The 15,000-nt window shown below is 44.4% G+C and overlaps 1 protein-coding gene across 1 annotated transcript in view; it reads left to right on the forward strand.

Annotated features, from left to right (window-relative positions):
• LOC123753454 (uncharacterized) overlaps window positions 1–15,000 on the forward strand; it is a 51,887-nt gene that overhangs the window by 11,641 nt on the left and 25,246 nt on the right. The window contains exon 2 of the mRNA XM_069316682.1: window positions 3,885–4,236. Within this exon, the coding sequence (XP_069172783.1) occupies window positions 3,885–4,236 (352 nt within the window). The remainder of the gene's footprint in view (window positions 1–3,884; window positions 4,237–15,000) is intronic.

Raw genomic sequence — 15,000 nt, forward strand, 5'->3', positions numbered from 1 at the left:
AGAGTGTGTGTGTGTGGAGGCAAGACATGGAGTGTGTGTGTGTGGAGGCAGGACATGGAGGGTGTGTGTGTGTGGAGGCAGGACATGGAGTGTGTGTGTGTGGAGGCAGGACATGGAGTGTGTGTGTGTGTGGAGGCAGGACATGGAGTGTGTGTGTGTGGAGGCAGGACATGGAGAGTGTGTGTGTGTGGAGGCAGGACATGGAGAGTGTGTGTGTGTGGAGGCAGGACATGGAGAGTGTGTGTGTGTGTGTGGAGGCAGGACATGGAGTGTGTGTGTGTGGAGGCAGGACATGGAGGATGTGTGTGTCTGTGGAGCAGGTCATGGAGAATGTGTGAATGGGTACTAAGTTTACACCTGTGTCCCCTTGTTCGTGTTCCACTCGTGTTAAATAGTTTGTCTTTGACCACTCTGTCAATTCCCCCTGAGAATTTTGTAGGTGGTTATCATGTCTCCCCTTACTCTTCTGTCTTCCAAGGACGTGAGGTTTAGATAATATCACGGAGCTCCTTTCTTTTTGGCCTTTCCACGTAACTCATACCTCTTAGTTCTGGGACTAGTCTGGTGGCATACCTCTAAATTTTCTCTAACTTTGTCTTGTGTTTAACTAGGTATAGACTCCAGACTGGAGCTGCATACTCCAGGATTGGTCTGACATAAGTCTGACAAGGTCCTGAACGATTCCTTACACAAGTTTTTAAAGGCAATTGTTATGTTGGCCAATCTAGCATATGCAGCACACAGTGTGTGATTACCTAAGTGTAGTTACAGGATGAGAGCTACGCTCGTGGTGTCCCGTCTTCCCAGTACTCTTTGTCATATAACGCTTTGAAACTACTGACGGTCTTGGCCTCCACCACCTTCTCACTTAGTTTGTTCCATCTACCACTCTGCAAAGGTACAATTTCTAATAAATATTAGAAATTGTACTTCGGCACCTCTGTTTTCTTAGGTTGAATCTGTGTCCTCTTGTTCGTGAAATTGATAGTCTCAGGCATTCCTCTTTGTCAATCTAGTCTATTCCTGTTAGTATTTTGTAAGTGGTGATCATGTGAGTGTGTGTGTGAATGCTCACCTATTTGTGCTTGCAGGGCTCTTGGTCCTGCCTTTCTAACCGTCGCTTGTTTAAAGCGAAGACTCTCCCATTGTGGCAAAGACCTTAAGTCAAGGGCCTTGAGATTATCTTGAGATGATTTCGGGGCTTTAGTGTCCCCGCGGCCCGGTCCTCGACCAGGCCTCCACCCCCATGAAGCAGCCCGTGACAGCTGACTAACTCCCAGGTACCTATTTTACTGCTAGGTAACAGGGGCATAGGGTGAAAGAAATTCTGCCCATTATTTCTCGCCGGCGCCTGGGATCGAACCCAGGACCACAGGATCACAAATCCAGCGTGCTGTCCGCTCGGCCGACCGGCTCCCCCTTGTCCATGTCGGCCCTTGACTTAAGTCTAAAGCATGATGATCATCTGAGACACGCGTCTTACTGCCCTTTAGCATCCATCGGCAGGCTGAGATTCATCTCCGTTCGTGGCAGCCTCTCGCTGGCATCTCCACTGAGACAATCTTATCCCGCCAACTGTTGACTGCGCCGCCACGCAATCAGGCACTCCGAGAAGTCTTGTAACGTTAAAGGCAGACTATTGCGTTGCTCACGTATCAACTTGAGGTGAGACGTGTAGACACACTCGGCACATATGTGTGTAACCGGCACACACATATACTGGGATGTTCACCTGTGTGGTAATGACACATAGAGGCGAGATGGACATCTAGATGAGCGGTGCTAACGCCGATAGTAGCAGTTGCAGGAAGACTACTGCCCCCCCGCGCTCTCAAATCATAGCAGAACAGCTCGGCTTGTTATGCACTTTCTCGCACTAGAACAGCGGCTTGAGCGCCCTACTCCGAGCGACATAATTGATGCGGCTTTGTCGTATTCCCAACCAATGTGACTGGCATCATAACAGCATAGGAAGCGAGCACTGGCACTCCCCCCAATCACCTCGTCAGAGATGCACAAACACAACTAGTGTTAATGAAACTTGGCCCTTGTGTGCTTGTACCTTAGGGGTCACCTTAGCACCGCAGGGCTGTCGGCGGCGGAGGGGGGGGGGGGGGTCCGCCAGGCGAACAAGAACACATATCACTGGTTCAATACCTGTTCACAACATTTTTTGATCAGACTCACTGAAACCATGCTGAGCTTCAGGCTATACAACCCAGTGCCTGAACAATGTGTGCATGTGTGCGTGTGTGTGTGTGTGTGTGTGTGTGTGTGTGTGTGTGTGTGTGTGTGTGTGTGTGTGTGCTCACCTATTTGTGCTTGCGGGGGTTGAGCTCTGGCTCTTTGGTCTCGCCTCTCAACTGTCAATCAACTGGTGTACAGATTCCTGAGCCCACTGGGCTCTGTCATATCTACATTTAAACGTGTACTGTGTGTGTGTGTGTGTGTGTGTGTGTGTGTGTGTGTTTATTATTTGCATTTACTATTTGTGTCTGCAGAATCGAGCTATTAGCTCTTGGACCCCGCCTTTTTAACCAATCTCCTCAATTATACCTACTACATCCCCAGGAAACAGCCTGTATCAGCTGTCTAGCTCCCAGGTACCTATTTACTGCTACGAGAACAGTTCATCAGGGTGAAAGAAACTCGGCCCATATATTTCCATCTCCGCCAGGAATCGAACCCGAGCCATTTGGACTACGACTCCCAAGCGCGGTCCACTCAACCACGAGACACTCAACTATTTCCACTCTGTTAATCCCCCCTAATCCTTTAATCCCCCTAATCCTCTGTTAATCCCCCCTAATCCACCTCACTCCAACTCCCTGAAACCCCCTCTTTCTTCTGGAGTTATTTTCTCGATAATATTTGAACTGGACCAGGATTTATCAACAATTTCAGTAACTCCCTACGAAACCTGTACATCTTTCCTCCATCATGGTGGCATTATTTACAATTATTAAAGCGTTTATGAGCCCCCCAAAGCACTATACGAGGTTGTTTATAACAATATTATCCTAGTGGCCGGGCTAGGACCAGGCTAGGAGGCCTGGTCGACGACCGGGCCGCGGGGACGCTAAGCCCCGGAAGCACCTCAAGGTAAGGTAGTGTCAATGCTATCAACCAGGACGTTGTCTGGTCAACTGGTCAAATTTCTTGCCAGGACATGTCAAGATATCGGCAGACCGGGCCGGCCGACCAGGGAGCCGGTCGGCCTAGCGGACAGCACACTGGACTTGTGATCCTGTGGTTCCGGGTTCGATCCCAGGCGCCGGCGAGAAGCAATGGACAGAGTTTCTTTCACCCTATGCCCCCTGTTACCTAGCAGTAAATTAGGTACCTGGGTGTTAGTCAGCTGTCACGGGCTGCTTCCTGGGGGTGGAGGCCTGGTCGAGGACCGGGCCGCGGGGACACTAAAGCCCCGAAATCATCTCAAGATAACCTCAAGATCAAGAAATGCTTCCAGGTCAGCAACCTCACTTCATATATATATATATATATATATATATATATATATATATATATATATATATATATATATATATATATATATATAGGGTATAATACCCAAGGGCAACGTCGAAGCAACGTCGAAGCAACGTCGAAGCAACGTCAGTCTTGCCAACTGAATGGGTTTTGTTTTTGTTTTAAACATCGGGAGGTGTTCTAGTGATGACTGGTCTAGTGATGATGGTCCCTTAAAAACGTTGATCCAACGTTAAATAAACGTTGAGCAAACGTTGTTGGTAAGTTAATTAAACGTTACTCTCACACATTTTGCCCACTGGGATTACACTAAACGGCGTCAGCAGTCGTGTTTACGGGCTATTCATGCCCGTGCAACCTCTAGGGTGGCTTACTCTTAGTCAACTAATCAGCAGTCATCAGGAGTCGTCAGCAGGCGTCAGGAGTCGTCAGCAGTCGTCAGGAGTCGTCAGTAGTTGTCAGTAGTTGTCAGCAGTCGTCAGGAGTCGTCAGTAGTCGTCAGCAGTCGCCAGGAGTCGTCAGCAGTCGCCAGGAGTCGTCAGCAGTCGCCAGGAGTCGTCAGCAGTCGTTAGTAGTCGTCAGCAGTCGCCAGGAGTCGTCAGCAGTCGCCAGAAGTCATCAGCAGTCGTTAGTAGTCGTCAGCAGTCATCAACAATCGTCAGGAGCCGTCAGCAGTCGTCAGAAGGCGTCAGCTGTCATCAGCAGCCGTCAGGAGTCGTCAGCAGTCATCAGCAGTCGTCAGGAGTCGTAAGCAGTCGTCTGAAGTCGTCTGCAGTCGTCAGCAGTCGTCAGAAGTCGTCAACAGTCGTCAGAAGTCAACAGCAGCCGTCAGGAGTCGTCAGCAGTCATCAGGAGTCATCAGACCCTGGTGGTGTCAGCAGGAAGCTCACAGAAGCGTGCGCGACTCGGCTAGTTACAAATTAACAAAGTGTGTTAGCAAAGGACTCTCACAGAGGCCCGGAACTGGACGGGGAAGGGAAGGCAATTTGTGATGTGGAAAGGGTTAGGCCAGTGTGACTGGTCAGCACACGGAAGGGATACACGGACAGGATAGGAGCAGGGATATGAGGATAGGATAGCAGCCGGGATATGGGGGACGAAGTGGAGGAACGACGACCCATCACTTGGACCATCGGGGATCGAACGCTGACATGCTAGAAGTGAGGCTGTACCGACCAGTCCAAGTGGCTGAGCAAAGTGTAAACAGTAATACAGATGCAATAAAGACGATGTAAGCAGAATGTAAAACCAACTTTACTCACTTTACTTTACTCAACTTTACTTTACTCAACTTTACTTACTTTAGGGGAGTCGGTCGGCCGAGCGGACAGCACGCTAGACTTGTGATCCTGTGGTCCTGGGTTCGATCCCAGGCGCCGGCGAGAAACAATGGGCAGAGTTTCTTTTACCCTATGCCCCTGTTACCTAGCAGTAAAATAGGTACCTGGTTGTTAGTCAGCTGTCACGGGCTGCTTCGTGGGGGTGGAGGCCTGGTCGAGGACCGGGCCGCGGGGACACTCAAGTCGATCCACAATCGACTTGAGAATACCTCAAGATGTGTTGACCAGACCACACACTAGAAATTGAAGGGACGACGACGTTTCGGTCCGTCCTGGACCATTCTCAAGTCGATTGTGATGAGGACAGGTAGGGACAGGCATTAAATAGGCAAGAGAGAGCTGAAGAGGAAAGTCAGGTGTAAGGAATAGTAGTAATGAGAACTGCAGCAGGCCTATTGGCCCATACGAGGCAGCTCCTATTATAACCACCGAAGGAGATAGAAATAGGAAAAAGAAGAGGATAGCAAGGGAGCGTAGGAGACCGTACCTCAAGATGTATAAACACCAGGGGCTTAACATGGGACTCGACCTGAGCACACAGGTATAAAGGAGACTATGTAGCCAGAATACAAGAAACTGTAGCTGATCTTATCTTGAGGTTATCTTGAGATGATTTCGGGGCTTTTTAGTGTCCCCGCGGCCCGGTCCTCGACCAGGCCTCCACCCCCAGGAAGCAGCCCGTGACAGCTGACTAACAACCAGGTACCTATTTTACTGCTAGGTAACAGGGGCATAGGGTAAAAGAAACTCTGCCCATTGTTTCTCGCCGGCACCTGGGATCGAACCCAGGATCACACGACCACAAGTCCAGCGTGCTGTCCGCTCGGCCGACCGGCTCCCTAAAAAGGGAGGCTAGAAGTCTCCAATGGATACAAGTTGCGTATGTTGACCAGACCGGGGGAGGCCTCGTAGCCTGGTGGATAGCGCGCAGGACTCGTAATTCTGTGGCGCGGGTTCGATTCCCGCACGAGGCAGAAACAAATGGGCAAAGTTTCTTTCACCCTGAATGCCCCTGTTACCTAGCAGTAAATAGGTACCTGGGAGTTAGTCAGCTGTCACGGGCTGCTTCCTGGGGGTGGAGGCCTGGTCGAGGACCGGGCCGCGGGGACACTAAAAAGCCCCGAAATCATCTCAAGATAACCTCAAGATAGACCACACACTAGAAGGTGAAGGGACGACGACGTTTCGGTCCGTCCTGGACCATTCTCACAATCGACTTGAGAATGGTCCAGGACGGACGGAAACGTCGTCGTCCCTTCACCTTCTAGTGTGTGGTCTGGTCAACATACTTCAGCCACGTTATCGCCTGCATAGTTACGTATCTTCAAGCTCCCATCTGGTTACCTGGTTGATGGGGTTCTGGGAGCTCTTCTACTGCCCAAGCCCGGCCCGAGGCCAGGCTTGACTTGAGAGAGTTTGGTCCACCAGGCTGTTGCTTGGAGCGGCCCGCAGGCCCACATATACCTGGTTGATGGGGTTCTGGGAGTTCTTCTACTCCCCAAGCCCGGCCCGAGGCCAGGCTTGACTTGTGAGAGTTTGGTCCACCAGGCTGTTGCTTGGAGCGGCCCGCAGGCCCACATACCCACCATCTTATTGTGGGTGTTCAGTAGCGCAGTGACTCCGGACTCCCTCTCTGGTGGCCTGTGGTTCGCGGCTTCTATAGCAGATATATATTTGATATCCCATATCTATGGAATTCTTGTCATTTCACATTCTGTCACGTTTTTTCATGACCGATAGATTGCAGCAGCTGTGAACGGGTCCCAACTTGTGTTTAGAATTCCAAGGAACCTGGGCGGCCATTACGAGATGTGTAAAGTTTTCCTTCAAGAACTTCATACTGTGTTGACTTATTGCCAAGCCCAGCACAGTCATCAAGGAGAGTCTTGGGAAGTTTCCACACTAATCCTCAAGAAACTGTTGACTATATGTACCAAACTGTGTACTATATGTAACTTGTACTATATGTAAACTGTATATAAGTGAACTATATGTAAACAGTACTATACATATGTAAATATGTACTAAAGGTTCCAATCACTATATATATATATATATATATATATATATATATATATATATATATATATATATATATATATATATATATATATATATATATATATATATATATATCGTTAGCTTAGGATGTAATGCCGTAGGTAACGCTGTTAGGCTCGGTTGACATAAGATGGTTTGGGTTAAGTTAGGTTAGGTTAGGTTAGGTAAGGTTAGGTTAGGTTAGGTTAGGTTAGGTTAGGTTAGTCCAATATTAGGTTAGGTAAGGTTAGGTTAGGTTAGGTTAGTCCAATATTAGGTTAGGTTAGGTAAGGTTAGGTTAGGTTAGGTTAGTCCAATATTAGGTTAGGTAAGGTTAGGTTAGGTTAGGTTAGGTTAGTCCAATATTAGGTTAGGTTAGGTAAGGTTAGGTTAGGTTAGGTTAGGTAAGGTTAGGTTAGGTTAGGTTAGGTTAGGTTAGGTTAGTCCAATATTAGGTTAGGTAAGGTTAGGTTAGGTTAGGTTAGGTTAGGTAAGGTTAGGTTAGGTAAGGTTAGGTTAGGTTAGGTTAGGTTAGGTTAGGTAAGGTTAGGTTAGGTAAGGTTAGGTTAGGTTAGGTAAGGTTAGGTTAGGTTAGGTAAGGTTAGGTTAGGTTAGGTAAGGTTAGGTTTCAAAATACCTTAATAAATCGACTTGTGTACGATGATACTTGCATCAGATATCCTTTACACTTTGATATTCACAGTAAACCTGTCATTCAATACTCGTGTCTAGGAAAAAAAAGGAGTCATTTCTTTCCATTGCTACCTTGAGGTTACCTTGAGGTGCTTCCGGGGCTTAGCGTCCCCGCGGCCCGGTCGTCGACCAGGCCTCCTGGTTGCCGGACTGATCAACCAGGCTGTTGGAAATCCACCACCAACCAGGCTAATAATTCTTTGCTAAAAGAAACTACATTACAGATTCAATAACATAAGTCTGTTGTCAATATTAAACAAATCGATACAGTCTGGAGTGATGGTTAGGAAGTTATCAAGCTAATGACCCAATTTCACAGCAGATGGGATGATTCTGATGCATATTCCTGCTTCCTATCTTGAGATCTTGAGGCTATCTTGAGATGATTTCGGGGCTTTAGTGTTTAGTGTTGGGGAACCGGTCGGCCGAGCGGACAGCACGCTGGACTTGTGATCCTGTGGTCCTGGGTTCGATCCCAGGCACTGGCGAGAAACAATGGGCAGAGTTTCTTTCACCCTATGCCCCTGTTACCTAGCAGTAAAAATAGGTACCTGGGTGTTAGTCAGCTGTCACGGGCTGCTTCCTGGGGGTGGAGGCCTGGTCGAGGACCGGGCCGCGGGGACACTAAAAAGCCCCGAAATCATCTCAAGATAACCTCAAGATAACCTCCCCGCGGCCCGGTCCTCGACCAGGCCTCCACCCCCAGGAAGCAGCCCGTGACAGCTGACTAACACCCAGGTACCTATTTTACTGCTAGGTAACAGGGGGCATAGGGGTGAAAGAAACTCTGCCCATTGTTTCTCGCCGGCGCCTGGGATCGAACCCAGGACCACAGGATCACAAGTCCAGCGTGCTGTCCGCTCGGCCGACCGGCTCCCTATAATATCCCTATAATATGCTTCACTGGAGTCCATGGATGAATTAGCATGCTTAGCACATAGAGGAACTCTTAACAACATGTCGAATTGTTCATGATGGAACTGACAGTCATGTCGATGATATCAGGGCAGTCATATCGATGATATCAGGGCAGTCATGTTGATGATATCAGGGCAGTCATGTTGATGATATCAGGGCAGTCATGTCGATATCAGGGCAGTCATGTCGATGATATCAGGGCAGTCATGTCGATGATATCAGGGCAGTCATGTTGATGATATCAGGGCAGTCATGTCGATATCAGGGCAGTCATGTCGATGATATCAGGGCAGTCATGTCGATGATATCAGGGCAGTCATGTTGATGATATCAGGGCAGTCATGTCGATATCAGGGCAGTCATGTCGATGATATCAGGGGCAGTCATATCGATGATATCAGGGCAGTCATATCGATGATATCAGGGGCAGTCATGGCGATGATATCAGGGCAGTCATGTTGATGATATCAGGGCAGTCATGTCGATGATATCAGGGCAGTCATGGCGATGATATCAGGACAGTCATATCGATGATATCAGGGCAGTCATGTTGATGATATCAGGGCAGTCATTTTGATGATATCAGGGCAGTCATATCGATGATATCAGGGGCAGTCATGTCGATGATATCAGGGGCAGTCATATCGATGATATCAGGGCAGTCATATCGATGATATCAGGGGCAGTCATGTCGATGATATCAGGGGCAGTCATGTCGATGATATTAGGGCAGTCATGTCGATGATATCAGGGCAGTCATGGCGATGATATCAGGGCAGTCATGGCGATGATATCAAGGCAGTCATGTTGATGATATCAGGGCAGTCATGGCGATATCAGGGCAGTCATGGCGATGATATCACTAGAAGGTAGACTTTGATATTATAACATGATAGTTTATCTTTCAGTAATCTTATGACTTTGAGAGCCCAGGACCCGGATTCACGAAGCAGTTACGCAAGCACTTACGAACCTGGAGCCAGATTCACGAAGCAGTTACGCAAGCACTTACGTCCATCTTTTCTCAATCTTTGGCGGCTTTGTTTACAATTATTAAACAGTTAATGAGCTCCAAAGCACCAGGAGGCTGTTTATAACAATAACAACAGTTGATTGGCAAGTTTTCATGCTTGTAAACTGTTTAATAAATGTAACCAAAGCCGTCAAAGATTGAGGAAAGATGTACACGTTCGTAAGTGCTTGCGTAACTGCTTCGTGAATCTGGCCCCCAGGTTCGTAAGTGCTTGCGTAACTGCTTCGTGAATCCAAGGCCTGGAATTTCTTAATTTGGAAGACATCTAGAGTAGCTACCTTCTTATTCTCAATGGCACAAATTCAGTGTTAAAAGTGCCTAGCTGCTGAGGCAAAATATTCAATGAAAGGAAAATAGTCTGAGGAGGAAGGTGCCGATACCAGTGCCGATAAACCAGTGCCTAAATCAGTCATGGGCGTCAGCATATGACGGAGACATGCTGTCCCTCTTGAATTCAGACGACCCTCAACCAGCCAATGTCTGTCCCGAACACCAGACCATTACCCCTGCAAAGTTGGGTGAGGCTAGACCAAAGCCTCTGGCTGCCACCCTCAGACATTGAGACAAGCAGAATATATATAGAATATATATATATATATTCTATATTATATATATATATATATTATATATACATATATGTTGTTGAATATGATCGAAAGGGTAAGATTAATGATTCTAACACGAAAATACCAGAGAGCATACTGGTATGCTCTCTGGTATTCTCGTTACTCCAAGAAAGTAACTGAAAGTTACTCCAAGAAAGTTACTCCAAACCTGCACTAAAGAGGCACCCTTCTCGAGTCCAGATTGACACATGTATAAGCAAGTAGAAGGGGTCGCCATGGGTTCTCCCCTAGGTGTCCTGTTTGCGAACTTCTACATGGGTACCATCGAGCTGAGGGTCTTAGTTGACATGGGCTTGAATCCCGTCATATACTGCAGGTATGTTGACATTTTTATACAGGTACCTGATGTCAGACGTCTGCAGCAGCTGAAGGAGGCATTCAAGCAAAATTCGGTGTTAAGTTTCACTTACGAGATGGAGAAGGTTGGGAAGCTGCCCTTTCTAGATGTAACAGTCATGGAAAGGAATGGTGGCTTCCATACTGCAGTCTACACTAAGGAAACAAACATAAGACTGTGCCTTAATGCCAATAGTGACTGCTCAGACAGGTACAAGAGGAGTGTTGTCAACGCTTACGTCGACTAAGCTCTGAGTCACAGCTCTGGTTGGAAGCAAGTCGATGAAGAACTCTATAAGGTAAGGCAGGTCCTAGTCAACAATGACTTCTCTAATGCTTATGTTGAAGACGTCATAAAAAGAAAGGTGAAACGCCATGCAACCTCTGAAGAGTCAACTAACACAACACTTGTACCCCCTATTAGACTGTTTTACAGGAACTTATTTTCAACGGCTCATAAAATGGAGGAAAGTCTCCTGAAAGATATTATTAAGAGGAACGTTATCCCTACAGACAAAAATCAGAAGATACAATTGACAATTTACTACAAAAACAAGAAAACGGCCAACCTACTTGAGGTTATCTTGAGGTTATCTTGAGATGATTTCGGGGCTTTTTAGTGTCCCCGCGGCCCGGTCCTCGACCAGGCCACCACCCCCAGGAAGCAGCCCGTGACAGCTGACTAACACCCAGGTACCTATTTCACTGCTAGGTAACAGGGGCATAGGGTGAAAGAAACTCTGCCCATTGTTTCTCGCCGGCGCCTGGGATCGAACCCAGAACCACAGGATCACAAATCCAGCGTGCTGTCCGCTCTGCCGACCGGTTCCCCCCTACCTACTCATGAAAAACTCTCCAGACACCAAACAGAAAGCATTGAAAGACACCAACGTCGTCTATGCCTTCACATGCCCACTTGGGGACTGTCAGCCCCAAAGATCCCAGTATATAGGCAAGACAACAACGTCTCTAGGCGATTAACAACGCACAAACAACAGGGCTCCATCAAGGAACATATAATCTCCTCTGACAACCAGATCATCACCAGAGAAATCTTAAGAAGTAACACAGAAATCATCGATAGATACAGCAATAGCAGGAGACTCGACATCAGCAAGGCCCTACACATCAAAAAGTCAACACCAGCAATCAACAGTCAATTAATGCACAATTATATTCTACCCACTTCAAGACCTCGAACCAATATAGAAGCAGCAAGAGAAATTATGGGCCAATAGGCTTTCTGTATTTACTTTCATTCTTATGTTCTCATATGCCATTTATACCCATTGATTTGTATCATCTCACCCAAAAACATTTTTGTCATATTACCATCACCTTTTGTCATATCACCAACGAATATAAGCATGATTGATTGTTGCCGCCGAAGGTGGCTAGTTTATTGTGCACCCCATACTCATCCTGTGAGCGGTAGCGCAAAAGCATTACAGAGGGCACAAAAGGTCTTTATCAGACCTCATCTTAGATTATTACATAAACAATTTCTTCAATCCTTCACACCTTTTAAACCTGTCTTTGAAAATGTGAGAAGTCCTTGCGAAATGCTTTTAGGCATCAGACCATCAATAAAAAATGAGAAAATTAACTTTGGAGAGTTAATATTTCAATTACCCCCGACAGTGAAAAAAAAACGTAAGAAATATTGAGAAGTTTCGTGTTAGAATCATTAATCTTACCCTTTCGGTCATATTCAACAACATATGTTTACAAGAAAGACTGCTACCAATATACTAATATATATATATATATATATATATATATATATATATATATATATATATATATATATATATATATATATATATATATATATATATATATATAATTTCAGGGCAATGTCGAAATATTTGTAAAAAAAAAAATTTACTCTTTATTTGTAAGAATTAATATTCCTTTTCATCTTTAATTATTAAATTTTTGGTTTCAGTTTTCTTTCTGCGATGGTTTGAAATCTAAATGTTTAGTCCGGCAAAGATTTAAATTTATTCATGAAACTTTGCAGGCCAGAGCAGTTTTGTGTAAAATATAAAATGTTTATCTTTTTTTTTTAGTATGGAGACTGATTCGTGGAAAGAATAGTTTTGAGTGGACTGTTATGAAGAATCTTATCGGCCTATTTGATAAGAATTAATATGGAAATTGTACAGAATCAAAATCAAATGAAGATCAACACTGGACTATGAATGTGTCTATGTGTTGAATGTTATTCAATATTCTTATATATATATATATATATATATATATATATATATATATATATATATATATATATATATATATATATATATATATATATATATGGAGAATAACCACATGTGAAAAATTTCTATTTTTCACATGTGGTTATTCTGCATACTTGGATCAGTGTTTTTGTGATCATTGTTGCGCATATATATATATATATATATATATATACTTTCTGCCTGACACACGTGACATCACTCTTAGATACATAACACTGTAACAATTTTGTATTAAACTTTGTGTGCAAAGGTATTATTATTTTCTGACTGTTTATGCCTCCAATGTAAAAAGATTCCATTTTGCTGTGACCTTTACTTAAGAAGGTAAGGGAAGACATCTTGAAGATACCTGGAGGCTGGTGACTTAGGAAACACTGTCACAACTCTAGATAAGAAGTTGTCAGCCTTCACGAGTCTTTAAGACGTCTACCCTAAGCTGCCTGAGGCAAAGCTCGAAGCAAAGAGGAATTTGGAATCGAGAGGAATAACACCTGTTTTATATACTTTGGAGGAATAAGCTTTCATGAAACATTAACTACCCAGAACAAAATTGTTCCAACAACTTGTATTGATCGGTTCAGCGCCGGCCTCGCTTCTTGCTGGGCGGTGTTCGATCCCCCAGTGATCCTAGTGACCGGGCACAATTTCCTTCCTTTCTCCTATCCAAGCTCCTTGGTCTTACATCCCTTCCAAATTCTATATAGTCATACGGGCTTAACACGTTCTCCTTACAATTACTTTCCCTTCTTCAGCTCTTAGTCTGTCACGTATCCCTTCCAAGTATCATATAATCACGCTGACATAGGGCTTTACGCACATGATACATTATCTTAATGATAATTAGTAGAGAGTTAGCTCAACCGTATCTAATGTGCGCATGATTTGAGTCGATTAAATGATCAAGCGGTTAACGAGGATTTAATGACTAATCGGTAAAGGGTAAAATTAAGTGGTCAATAACAACATAGCAGTCTTTGGGTTGTGTTCGTAACACTGTTTGTTAAACAATATGTTAAATCTATCCTTTTATATGAGGATAGATTTAGCCTTATATGAGGATAGATTTAGCCTTATATGAGGATAGATTTAGCCTTATATGAGGATAGATTTGTTAAATCTATCCTCTTATATGAGGATAGATTTGTTAAATCTATCCTCTTATATGAGGATACATTTAGCCTTATATGAGGATAGATTTAGCCTTATATGAGGATAGATTTAGCCTTATATGAGGATAGATTTAGCCTTATATGAGGATAGATTTAGCCTTATATGAGGATAGATTTAGCCTTATATGAGGATAGATTTAGCCTTATATGAGGATAGATTTAGCCTTATATGAGGATAAGAACATAAGAACAAAGGTAACTGCAGAAGGCCTATTGGCCCATACGAGGCAGCTCTACTTATAACCACCCAATCCCACTCATATACATGTCCAACCCGCGCTTGAAACAATCGAGGGATCCCACCTCCACAATGATTTGTGGAGGATAGATTTGTTAAATCTATCCTCTTATATGAGGATAGATTTAACCTTATATGAGGATAGATTTAACCTTATATGAGGATAGATTTGTTAAATCTATCCTCTTATTTGAAGAGTAATGCTGAACACATAATCGCGGAATTGAACATAGCTGTTATCTGACTAATGATAGCTGGCAGCTCATCCCACCATCCACAACCCAAACCAGGGGTCAGATTCACGAAGCAGTTACGCAAACACTTACGAACCTGTACATCTTTTATCAATCCTTGGCGGCTTTGTTTACAATTATTAAACAGTTAATGAGCTCCGAAACAACAGGAGGCTGTTTATAACGGTAACAACAGTTAATTGGTAAGTTTATATGCTTGCAAACTGTTTAATAAATGTAACCAAAGCCGTCAAAGACTGAGGAAAGATGTACACGTTCGTAAGTACTTGCGTAACTGCTTCGTGAATCTGGCTCCAGGACATTCCACTACACCTCTTAACACCTAATATAACCTGCATTTTCCCTCTATTTCAATATTTATGCTATGATATTTGCTTTATAAAATATTATATACGTTCAATGCATGATGTGAAAACCTTTAGACTCATAAAATTATTCTATAATTGTCATCCTCTTTTTATATTCAATTATGGAAACTCAATGTTCAGAAATCATTTTTTTACAGACCATTAAATGGAAAAAATAAATGGCCAATTACGATGCCCAATTACAATGCCCAATTACGATGCCCAATTACGATGCCCAATTACAATGCCCGAT

The sequence above is a fragment of the Procambarus clarkii genome, chromosome 84 (assembly GCF_040958095.1).
Source record: "Procambarus clarkii isolate CNS0578487 chromosome 84, FALCON_Pclarkii_2.0, whole genome shotgun sequence".
In the NCBI taxonomy this organism is placed as follows: Eukaryota; Metazoa; Arthropoda; class Malacostraca; order Decapoda; family Cambaridae; genus Procambarus; species Procambarus clarkii.